Source organism: Episyrphus balteatus, chromosome 3, assembly GCF_945859705.1.
Source record: "Episyrphus balteatus chromosome 3, idEpiBalt1.1, whole genome shotgun sequence".
NCBI lineage: Eukaryota > Metazoa > Arthropoda > Insecta > Diptera > Syrphidae > Episyrphus > Episyrphus balteatus.
The window spans coordinates 60,949,858-60,962,288 of record NC_079136.1 but is presented as its reverse complement, the minus strand read 5'-3'; the positions used below and the strand labels follow the sequence as shown (position 1 = coordinate 60,962,288).

Below are 12,431 nucleotides of genomic sequence, written 5' to 3'. Positions count from 1 at the left end.
TCTGGCAATTTTTCACAAACGCGCAGTCTGCTACCGATCATACACCAGTTAACATCTCCTACTTATTAAGCTGATATTATAAATTAATTTAATTTGTTTGTGTATTTAAGATATAAATAAAAATAATAATAATGGCTGATGAATGGGCGGTAAGCTAAGAAAATTAAAATTTTATTTCGTCAAAAATAAAATGACTTATATACAAAAAAAAAAAAAGAAACAAGATACAAACATAATTATTCAACTCGTTTGTGACGTCAGAAAACAATATAATACAATTCTGGTTTCTGTTGCTTCTACCTACTTTTTTTTTTTGTATTCAATTCGCCGGTCGAATACCTTAATTGTTGGCAGTTTTATTTGTTTATAAAATAATAACCATCAACGATGAAAAAAAAATGTGTCCATTTGTTCAAGTGCAAAAGCAAAAACAAATGAATATTGTAGTTTTGTTTGATTTCGTGAGTAATTAATTTAATCCATGAGATACTTTACGATTCATGTGGAACTGAAAGTAATAACAAAAAAAAAATTTTATTCATACCTTGACGCTCCATATAATTACAATTTTGTGTAATACTTATTTTTCATCGAATTGATTCAGGTAGATATATGCATAATGCATATATCTGGGTAAGTAGGTAACAACTGCCTATACCTACTACAATGTCATAATACCAAGTAATTGTTATTTGGAGAAATCAACATTTTAACTTTGTTTAAAAATTGAAATAAATGAATCAGAATCAACAGTAGCTAAGTGCACACTGCAAATCACATGATTAGAACCAACTTATATTCGTTTTTGAGGACAGTTATTTAGCTATTCAATTTTAAACCTTTTTTTAGAAGACACTACCTTTTTTATTCACATATATTTAAAAGTTATAGATAATCTTATTACATTTAAAAACAATTTTTTGTGAATTAAATCATTTAATTTCAAAAGTCATAAGGCTAATCGTTAGCAAAATGAAGAAAAATAGTATTAAAACTGAATTCGTGAGAAATATCAAAATTGTTACATTTGTCTTAACATAAAACAAAAAAAAAAAAGCAAATATCGAAATATCCGATGCTCGGAAGATCCTGATCATGTCCATTAATATGTTAAGATTTAATGACAGTTTGGTTTCAGCCCTAATTAAATAATATTGAGGCGTTTAAAATAAAATGCAAGACTGGGTCGCACGAACTTGCTCTTAGAGTTCAAGTTGCTTAATTTTTTAAGACTTTTTATATAGAAATTTGGAAAATGTAGGTACCTACTATATGGGTAAAAAAAAATTAAATAAAATTCGTTTTTTAAAAAATATAATAAAATCTGAAATCAAATTGCTCTCCAAAACAAGTATGCAGTTTTGATTGATATATTAACATGCATTTTTAGAAAAAAAATTTTTCAAAATCGTTAGAGCCGTTTTTTAAAAAACTAATTTTTTATAAATAATTTTGTGGAAAAAAAGTGTTAAAATAAAATTGGTAAGCCATTTTGTAGAAATCACTAATCAACATCTAAAAACAAAATTTCAAAAAAATTCAAAAAATTAAATGTCCCGTTTTCAAAAATTTGATTTTTCAAAAAAAAATTTCAAAATTTTTTTAAAAATCCAAAAATTATTTTTTTGGAAATTTTAATTTTGGCTTATAATAAAATCATATAAATGCTTCTTTAAAAAAAGTTTCCTTGAAATCGAATAAGCACTTTCGGAGATAAGACAGACAGACAGACTTCCGGGACCCACTTTTTGGCATTGTCTACCATAGTAATGTCATGGAAAAATGCTATCAACTTTTTTTTTTGTACGAATGCATTACTTGATATATAGTACCTATATCGCAAGTAAAAATAGTTCGAAAAAGTTTGATCAAAAGAGCTAATCGAATTTTCGATCGGTATGAACCTTTTTAAGTGTTATAAATGTTCTTTTATCGGGTTATGATTCAGTTAACTGATTCGTCCTAATGCGTCTTTTGGGGGTTATTCGTATTAGTGCAGCAGTTTTGTACCCTTTCAGAACCTTTCAGAATAAAAAAATTTAAATAATATGGAAAAAATACCTAATAAAAAAGTCGGATTTCTAAAGAAAAAAAAATTTTCTCGGTTATTTATGGAATATTCTCAACAATGTTATACCATTTTGAAAAAAAGAATTGAACACACCAACTTTTAAGGTAATTTGCCGAAACATCGTAGTGTATTTTTTTTTAACACTACGGTTCATTGAATTAGAGTCTTGTAAAATGTTTTAGTACTTAGTTGAGCAAAAAAGTAATATTTGCTTTAAAACTGATGCAGCTGAGAGATTTTTCGACTTTTTTTTCAAATGCTCATAACTCAAAATATATGGCTTCGATTTTTTTTTTATTATTTTCTGACCACCTACACCCTATCTACCGTTTTCGTTTCGACGTTAACTTTTGGGACACCCTGTATACTTGAAGTCTGGTAACCAAAAGTTATCTGAAAATTTAAAAAAAAAATCAAAAATCTCATATAAAAAAAAAAACAAATTGTTTGCGGTATTTTGGACCATTTTTTAAAGCGACTCTTTTTGGTTCCAAGATTTTTAAAAATCGGCTCCTTGCCTCTAAAATATTCTGGCAACACTGATTTGGTTCTATTAAAAAAAATAATAGAGAACATTGGCTTGATAATCCAAAATTTCAGATAATGATACGCCTAGCACATTTGACACACTATTAGTATAGGGAGCACGAAAAAGCTGTGAAGATAAAAATTCATCTTGAAGTTCTTTTATCGCAAAAACGTGACGTCATCTATTATTTTACTTAGAATTCGAATACTAAAAGCTTTTGAAAACTATATTTTAGCTCAACGAAAAATTAAACTGTATAAAGTTTTATTGAACATTTTAATTTTTTATTATTTAATAATTTTATCTTATCTTTAAGACAGTTGGCAACCATGTTAGACTAAAATAGTCAAGTTATTTAATTAAACAAAAATTTGGGAACTAGCATAATAAATGATCTAAGCGTATGGTTTAGTATGTATTGGGAATTGTTTTGATTTTTAAATGCTTACTGAGTATCTTTTGTAGTCTTATGTTATAAAGGGGTATTTTTTAACAACAAAGTTAATAACTTTTGTATAACTTCAGCGATATCTACAAATAAAATGCACGACTGGGTCGCACGAACTTGCTCTTAGAGTTAAAGTTGCTTTAATTTTTAAGACTTTTTATATAGAAAATTGAAAAAAAAAAAAATAAAATTCGTTTTTTAAAAAAATAAAATAAAATCTGAAATCGAATTGCCCTCCAAAACAAGTATGCAATTTTGATTGATATGTTAAGATGCATTTTTAGAAAAAAAATTTCAAAATTGTTAGAGCCGTTTTTTAAAAAAAACTAATTTTTTATAAATAATTTTTTGGAAAAATGTTTTAAAATAAAATTGGTATGCCATTTTGTAGAAATCACTAATTAACATCTATAAACAAAATTTCAAAAAAATTCAATGTCCCGTTTTCGAAAATTTGATTTTATAAAAATTTTCTTAAAAATTCAAAAATAATTTTTTTTGGAAAATTGTTTTTTGGTTTATATTTAAATTCTATAAATGCTTCCTCACAAAAAGTTTCGTTGAAATCGAATAAGCAGTTTCGGAGATAACCGGATTTGAAAAAAAAAACGGTTCTATGGAAGGTACCGTTAATAATGATTTTCCAAAAAAAAATTTTTCATTAGAAGATAAACCTTAGCTTAAAACTAACATTTGAATTTTTTAAACAAAATCGTTATAGCCGTTTTTGAGCAATTTCAATTTTACTAAAATCGGTATATGACAAGTACCTACGGTTATTTTTGGTCCAAAAAAATTAATTCCAAAAACCCCTCTGGATAGTCGCCAAATAACGCTACATGCCAAGTTTGACATTAATCGGTTAATCCGTTTAGGCTGTGGATTCTTATACAGACAGACAGACAGACTGACAGACAGACAGACGGACTTCCGGGACCCACTTCTTTAGCATTCTCTACCATCGTAATGTCATGGAAAAATGTTATCTCAACATTTTTTTTTGTACGAATGCATAACTTGATATAGGTATAGTACCTATATCGCAAGTAAAAAAAGGAGTTGTAGAGAATTTTAAGATGAACAATCTTTTCTCTGGCGTTTTTTTTTATAAAAAGTGCTCAGACTTTTTTTTGAATTTTTGGCTTGTAACTTTTCTTTAATATTTGGAATATAGAAAAAAGTTCTAAACATAAAAGACGCGAAATTCAATTATCTACGTTTATTTTACTACCAAATTTTATCTAAGATGAACAGAAGTTGAGATATTCAATAAAAACTAAAATCCAAGATGGCGCCCAAAAGGTGAATTTCATGAGTATGCGAATAATCAGTTTCAGGAATATGAATGATATTTAGCCAACTCAACTCTCTATCGAATGTGAACAAAAAATTTGTTGGTGGTACAAACTTCTGGGTCATAAATGCAATGTAGGTACTAAAAAAGGCTACAAGTCTTTTGGGTTTTTATTGTTTCTTATTCCATTTATAAATTCATTTGAATGCTGATGTTTTTTAAAATTGCTTTGGAACAAACTGTTTTTCAATTGGCGTGCAATTATATGGCTTTTTGACGGGGTACTAAGGTCTTTCCTTTAAGCATGGCAGTACCAACTCAGTCGGTACTCGGAGATGGTATTTTTAACATGGTACAATGTTGTATGCTTCTTTGGATGTTCGTGCTCCTGATTCCATCAAGCTTTGTTACATTTACTGTCTTTAGAAGCATCTTCGTCTTCGCTACCTTTAGTTTTTTTTTACATAATTTTTGTTGTTGTCCAACATTATGCAACGTATGTTGACTAATTTTCAATGAAATTCTTTTTTTGTATTTATGTATATTTTTCTGTGATACCTTTTTTATCAAATCTAATGTCAAAAATTGATATTTCATTATTTATTTTGAAAAAAAAAATATTGCTGCTTTTTGAGTCTGCAACAAAAGTTTTGAAAAAAAAAAACTTACGGTTGGTGTAATTTGCCGTCAAAAGTTTCCAAAAATCGCGGATTCGGAATCAACACACACAAATTCTATAGAAAAGAATTTTTGTTGTTGACCAGTGTTGTCATACCTACCTGAATTTAAAAACACAATTCCCAGAGCAACAAAAAAAAAAACAAACAAAATTGCCGTAACTATCTTTCAAAGTAAGAAACATAAATCTGGCACCATTCTAATGAAACCAATATGTCCACTTAAAAGTCAATTAATTCGTCAAACAAAAAATTGAGCACCTACAAATACAAATTTTAAAGTGTGCCTAACTTAATGATTCGTATTGTATAGGTATAGGCCATATCATATAGGTATTATATGAATGTATCTCAACTCAATGAATCATTTTATTTCACTCGTGAGAAAAGTTTGTCATGAGTTGTAGCTTGTTTTAGGTAGGTATATTTGTATAAATGTGTATTGAATAAATAGAAACGCATGTGAGTCAAATTGTAGTCTAAATAACTGTTATATATAACTACCCATCATTTTTTGTTGTATCACCATACAAAATGTTTGGAACAATTTTCAAATTGCGTCCAAATAAAATTTAAATTGAATGATCTACTTGACCGTGAATGGATTTACTAAGGTTAATTCAATAGAACACACATCAGTGAAATTCTTTTAAAATTAGGTACTTAATTAGTCAATTTACATAAATGAAAATGAAATGAATCTTATTATAATTGTAGTTTTTAATTAGCTGAAAGAGATAAGTAAGTTTTCTTAGAAATAGCTACCTACATTAGGTTGAAGGTATATTTTCTTAGAAATAGATTGAAGGTAAATTACGGAACTTAAAATTTATTTTTCTTAAAATTTTAGGGTTGTAGATTAATTTACTGGAATAAAGTGTGTTAATGGCTTGTGTATCTACGGGATGACTTTAAATTTTTAAAAGTTTGGGCATTAATATTGAATGGAAACAAGGTCGCTCAAGGTTAAATACTAACTGGAGGACAAAGTAAACGTTTAGGCCCCAACCCATAGAATCCGTTGCGTTCGTTGCGTCGAAGTTTTCAACTCTATTTTATGAATTGTGAACTTTCATTGTTTATTTGTGAAGAAATTGTAATAAAAGTAATATTTATTGATATATCTAATAACATATATCAATTAAATATCTAAATTCTGTTGTAGAGTTCAATTTTACAATGCCAAAGTCATACCTACATTATAATCTGTTATTAAAAATTGTTTTTAACTGAAGAGCAAGTGCCCACATAAAATCTAGTCGGTAGTCGCGCATTTTATTTTATTAAAAAAAAAGAAAAACGATAATAGTTAAGAATTTTTGCATCAGAACTTCCTTTCCTTAGTGCACATTCAGCGATAACATATCGAACACACTATGGAATTTGAAGTGAACTGTCCAAAAGCAATCCGTCATGCAACGTATTCTATGGGTCACCCCTTTCTGTCCCATCCGTCAACTTCAACGGATTGATTGACGGAACGGACGCAACGGATTCTAGGGGTTGGGGCCTTTAGTAGTTTTACTAATTTATTTTTATTATGTGAATGGTTTGAATTTAACTTCAAATACACTGAAGGAAAAACCGCAACGTAAAATGTAATATTTTTAACGTTGATTTAACGTTGAAAAAACTAACATGAAATATCTTTAAATTAAAATTGAAACAACTTAAGAATTTTTTTTACTATCGTCGGACTTCAGCTTTTGAAGCATTTTATCACCCTTATTTCCAACAGTGAGATAGCACAGTGGTAAAGCATTCGCCGAGTGACTCAAGAGTTGATGCTTTTTTTCAAAGTTGAAACAACTTTGATTTAAAAATGTTTTAAAAAGGCAAACCACTTTAAACTAACGATGTTCTACTTTCATTATAAAATTTTCGTCTTCAACGCAAAATCATTCCCAAAAATAGTTGAATCAACGTGGTTTTTGTTGATTTTAAGTTGTTTTTTCCATCAGTGTTGACTGGTCTAAAGTTCCAATAATTTTTGAAAAAATATATGCGGCAGAAGGAAGTTGGGAAAATTTGAAAAAGAAGATATATATAACTCACAAATAAATTGAGAAAAATGCAAAAGTACAATTTTTATTTGTGTCTTTTACAAAAATATTTTGATTTTAACAAAACCACAAAAAAAGTGTTTTTCAAAATTCAATGACTTTGCATTTAAGAGCCGTTCTAATGCTAGGTTACAATTTAGGCCAATTTAGGTCAAACGCCATTAGAAAAACATAATTTGGTTTTTATAGGTTTGGTTTCTTGCCAATATTACTGTCATTTACGGAAAAATCGATCGTTTTTTTTTTCAATTTTTCTCAATATTTTGTGAAATAAAAGTAGTTTTCCACATAGTCTTAAATGAAAGGTTTTTATTTAAAAAAGGGCATTCCAAACTTTAAAAAATGCAAACATATTTTCGGTAACTTGTTTGATTGAAAAATAGGCTTATTTTCAAATTAAAAAATCCAAAAGTTAATAATTTTGCTTAAAAAAACATTTAAAACAGATAAAAACATAACCAAGTAATTTTTAACCTGGTTTTGTTAAAATTTTTAATTTATTTAAATTATTGGCACTGGTCTAATAGTAATGTTTTTTTTTTTTTTAGAAAAATATTAAGTTTTGGATTTTTGAAAAAATAGCTTTTTTTCCAATAGAAAAAGTTACCGAAAAAATGTTTGATTTGCGATAAAATTAGGATGCAATGCTTAAGAAACTAGGTACCCACACTTTTATTTCAGAAAATATTAAGAAAAAATGAAAAAAAAAAACAATTTTTTAAGATTGATTTTTCCGGAAATGACAGTAACAGTAGCTGGATTCTGCCTAAGAAACCAAATAATACTTTCTAATGTACTTTGACTGGACCTTATGAATTCAAATCTACAATCAGAACTGTGTAGTTTAACTGTGAACGTTTTTGAGATATCGAATTTTGAACTTAAAAAAAAAAGTTATTTTGTATTTAACTTTTTCGATAGGAGGTCTACTTTTGACCAGTATCTAATCTTAAGAAAACACGATTTTTGATACCCACCTCATTCTTTCGCCCATGCCCATCTACCCACTTCTCCCCAATTTGTTTGTGGGCAATTTATTTTTCCCCTTTCATATACATATGTATGTTATGTACTATTTGTCGTAAATTTTCATTTAAAAAACTATACATGTATGGATGCTTATAAATCTGTCAATCATAAGCTGAATTCGGTACCTAAACTTTTTGAAAAAAATTCGTTTTTATGTGTTGATTAATAATAATTGTTACAAAATGGCATAGGTACCAACTTTATTTTTAAACTTTTTTACAAATTAAATAAAATAGTTTTTTTTTAAAAAAACGTCTCCAACGATTTTGAAGTTGTTGTTTTTTTTTTTTTTTTTTTTTCATTTCAAAAACGAATTTTGTGTTTTAAATTTTTTTTTTTATTTCAAAAGCATATGTTCAAGAGAAAATACGTGCAACCCAGTCGTGCATTTTATGTCTTATAAGTTTTCAAACTAAAGACTTAATTTTGTTAAGTTCAAATTGATTGAAAAGTTTTTTTCGTTGTTTTAAGTTTTTTATGATTTTTCTTAAAATGTATAGGTAACTACTCTACATTACAAATTTTAAAAAACTTCGAAACTTTAACCTTATGAGAAATTAGATAGTTGTGCCGTGCAAAAAAATCCGTTAGTTTTTATGATCCTAAAACTTAATTTGACAGCGGCTCGGTGCATAAAGTTTTCTGACTATTTGGCTCTCCGGGTTTTTGGAGAGATTTTGTGATTTTTTTCCGTTTGTCATTTGCGTTTAATTTAGAGTTTAGGTTTTTAGTTTTAAAAATAACTTTTAATTTTAATTCCAAATACATAATAACAATACTTGTCACAAATTCTAAATTCTATATTTCCCCCCCTACACTATTCAGCTTAAACCATATTGGCGATCATCTAGCTTTAATATGCTTACAATATGTGTTGCTTTTTTAACATTCATTGTGGTTGTCAATTTTAATGGAGTGACTGCAGCATCCGCAAAAGGACAATCATCTGTAAGTTTTTTTTTTTCTTTAATATTTTCTTAATCTCATCGAAAAAGTAGAATTTAATTTATTTCTTAAAAATTGTAGCATTTTCAAACATTAAAATCTTTTTATTGTAGAGCTTTTAGAAATTATTTACATTTCTTTATTGCATTTATTTCTGTATGGTAACAGGCTCATCTTTGGAACACAGGTTGGTATTTAGATGGTTTAAAGTCTGTAAAATGTCCTGGATATTCCACCACCTGTTAGGCTCATTATAAGCACTTAAAAAAAGTAGATTTTAAACAGACCATATGCATTCTAGTCTGGAAGAAGACTCTGGTTAAATCTTATATTCATTCGGTTTCTAAATAAATCATCTTGAATCATTCACTTGAATTTGCGGGGTTTGATATCTTCATTTGCCATAATTATGTAGTCCAATATTCAATGAACTGATGAGACTTGACTAAATGTCTTGAAATGGGGAAGGGTATAGCCCGACTCAGGACAAAACGACTTTGTACACCCCAATTCACGACAGCCCGATTCAACCCATAGCCCGACTCAAGATAACCCGACTCATCGCAGCTCGACTCTTGAGTTGGGCTATGGGTTGAATCGGGCTGTCGTGAGTCAGGGTGTACAAAGTCGTGCTGTCCTGAGTTGGGCTCTCTTAACACTCTTGAGATGATGTCCAAAATGTGCTCCAAAAGCATAACCGATGAAAATAATTTGCAAGGCAGAAGTTGAAAAGAAGTAACATTATAGTACCCTAATTGAAATTTCCAGCCATCCCTTTGCGAATATACAATTAGTTCCAGAACCAACAATGACAAAAACTCGGGAGATGGACAGAATTCCAAAATCCATAATCTAGAAAGCCCAAAATCCAGAAAACCCAAAATCCCGAAAACCCAGAATCCTGAAAACCCAAAATCCCGAAAAAATGTATAAAATGAAAAATTTGCCCAAATTTTTGGGTTTTCGGTATTCTGGGTTTTCGGGATTTCGTTTTTCGAGATTTCGCCCCAATCCCAAAAACTCATCAAGTTACCATACTGTATATAAATTTATATATTTGCATAGTTCTTCTTTTATCCACATACATAACATCTCAATTTAAACAACGCCAACGTCAAGTATTGATTGCTTTGTATTTTTTTCATTCGCTTCCATCTTAATTTCTATTCGAACTCTTGGATACTATATTGAATCTGATTCATTAATTTTTGTCTTGTATCTTCATTGAACTGCACTTAACTTAAGTCTTCTTTCCCAACTACAAATACATACATTCCACTCTCACTCCACACTACATCAGTCTACCATAATGAAGCTTGTCATTCTAATTCTTCAAATTCACTAAAAATCCTTATTTTGCAGGCAGCAAATGATTTCTTCGCCTTGGAGAATTCTCTTATCAACCAGTCCCAACAGATACTATCAGCCAACAATGCCAAGGATCCAATTGAAAAGTTGAGACTTCTTTGTTTCAGCCGCGGTGCAACTGGAATCATCGGATTAGGAAGGTTCGTATTCGTATGTGTGTGTAGAAATACTGTGTATGTTTTTGAAGGGGGGCATCATTGACGGATGTGAACCAATTAGAGGAGCCAAAACGCAAGTCGACTAAGACTCTAACTCTCTCTAAGTCTTGCCACCTTAATTCACCAAAATAATTGGATTCTCTTATCCTATCCGTTTGGGCTGCTCACTGCTCCTTTCCGTTGATGCTGCTCTTGTTATTTATTTGCGACTTTAATACCTAACCAAACTTACCTAATACCTAACCACCATCGTTCATGTTTATGTGCGCGTATTGTATATCCACAGGACTTTCAGAAACATGGACGATGATGGAAGCAAAGCCCTCAACTTGGAGGAGTTTATCAGAGGCATTCATGAGACCGGTCTGGATGTTACCGATGCTGAGATAAAGCAAATGTTCTCAAAGTGAGTTTTCAGCAGAGCAGCCTTGATGGTGGGCTTGTGTTATACTATTTCGTTTGTTTATTTTTCGAATTGAGGGTAAGGAGATTGCTATCAGCTAAGCCCAGTGGTTAGCGACCATTTGAATCGGCTTTTGGTATTAGCTTTTTTGGGGCATGCTGCTGTTTTTCTCCTCCATACACTCTCGACTCTGCTGGTGTTCAAATTCATTTATTTTTGTCTATATTGCTTGTCTACTATGCATAGGTTCGACACAGACGGCAGTGGATCCATCAACATGACAGAATTCCTGGTTAAACTGAGGGTAAGTTAGGATATAAGACCGGTGTGTGTGTGTGTGTTAGCTTGGTGGTTAACTTGGTCTCGGGGTTGATGGATTAAACAAATTTACCTTTCAACTTCTTCTCTCAAACAGCCGGCCATGTCACAAAGTCGCTTGGATGTCATTGACAAGGCATTTGCTAAAATGGACAAAACCGGTGATGGTGTGATCACAATTGCTGACCTAAAGAATGTCTACTCGGTCAAGGAACATCCCAAATACCAAAGCGGTGAAATGACAGAAGATCAGATTTTAAGTAAATTCTTGGAGAATTTCGAAGGACCACAAGGCAATAAGGATGGAATTGTGAGTGTTTAGGAGTTTTCTCTTTTGTTTGTATTGTAATAAGATAATTATTATTTGTGTTTACACGCAGGTAACCAAGGAGGAATATGTAAACTATTATTCAACAATCAGTGCCTCTATTGATAATGATGAATATTTTGACCTTATGATGCGAAGGGCATATAAACTTTAAGTTATATAATATAAATTAAATGGATTGTCCTTATTAATCTAGTACCTATCTGTATACATATACATAAGTAACACTTTATATTATTGTTGTAAATTTTTCTCCAATGTTTTAATCCTTCAATTTATTGAATAAAGATTGTCTTGATTGATAAATTTTGTTGGTGTAAATATTTTTTTTATTTTTTTAGGGTTAGGCAGAAATAAGCCTTGTTAGAGTAAACACAATATTTTCTGATTTCGTATTTTTAGAAATAAATTCTTTTAGGTTTAGACGTAGAAACACTTCAAGTCAATTTTTCATACCATTTAAAGTCACTCCAAAGCTCCATCTACGAACGGTTCAGAGAAACTAGAAATTTTGTGCGGAAACTAATCTGGATGTCCGTGATATACCACTGAGTTAAATGACAGAAGACATATAATTCTTCCTAATGCCTTCTCTGTTGTCTGTTCTCCCTGATATCGTCGGTTAACTAACCCTCATGTCTAAAATATTTCTTAGGCTGATGAGAGGAACCGTAACTGAATACACAATTAAAAGACGACTGAACGAGGTATTGACTGATGATTTGGAATCACATTGCCAAATAATTTTAAGGAGCCGTTCATTTGACTAATGCGATCCGTTGGAATCCTCAAACGTTCTG

The 12,431-nt window shown here is 30.2% G+C and overlaps 1 protein-coding gene across 2 annotated transcripts; it reads left to right on the top strand.

The window, feature by feature from the left end:
• On the top strand, positions 1–11,796 carry LOC129915284 (calcyphosin-like protein). Of its 2 annotated transcripts, XM_055994770.1 has the most exons (7): positions 12–149; positions 8,937–9,059; positions 10,419–10,564; positions 10,869–10,988; positions 11,232–11,289; positions 11,401–11,613; positions 11,684–11,796. In XM_055994770.1, the coding sequence occupies exons 1-7, from the start codon at positions 132–134 to the stop codon at positions 11,783–11,785; spliced, it is 780 nt and encodes a 259-aa protein (XP_055850745.1). In that variant the 5' UTR covers positions 12–131; the 3' UTR covers positions 11,786–11,796. The 2 variants fall into 2 exon arrangements, with proteins under 2 accessions (XP_055850746.1, XP_055850745.1); XM_055994771.1 differs by lacking the exon at positions 8,937–9,059 and having other exon boundaries at positions 1–149.
• The last annotated feature ends 635 nt before the right edge of the window (positions 11,797–12,431 follow it).

Bases quoted from the DNA above. Each gene is read 5' to 3' on its own strand.
- LOC129915284 (XM_055994770.1), top strand. The intron at 9,060-10,418 runs GTAAGTTTTTTT...CTTATTTTGCAG, and splicing joins CCGCAAAAGGACAATCATCT to GCAGCAAATGATTTCTTCGC. The intron at 11,290-11,400 runs GTAAGTTAGGAT...TCTCTCAAACAG, and splicing joins AATTCCTGGTTAAACTGAGG to CCGGCCATGTCACAAAGTCG.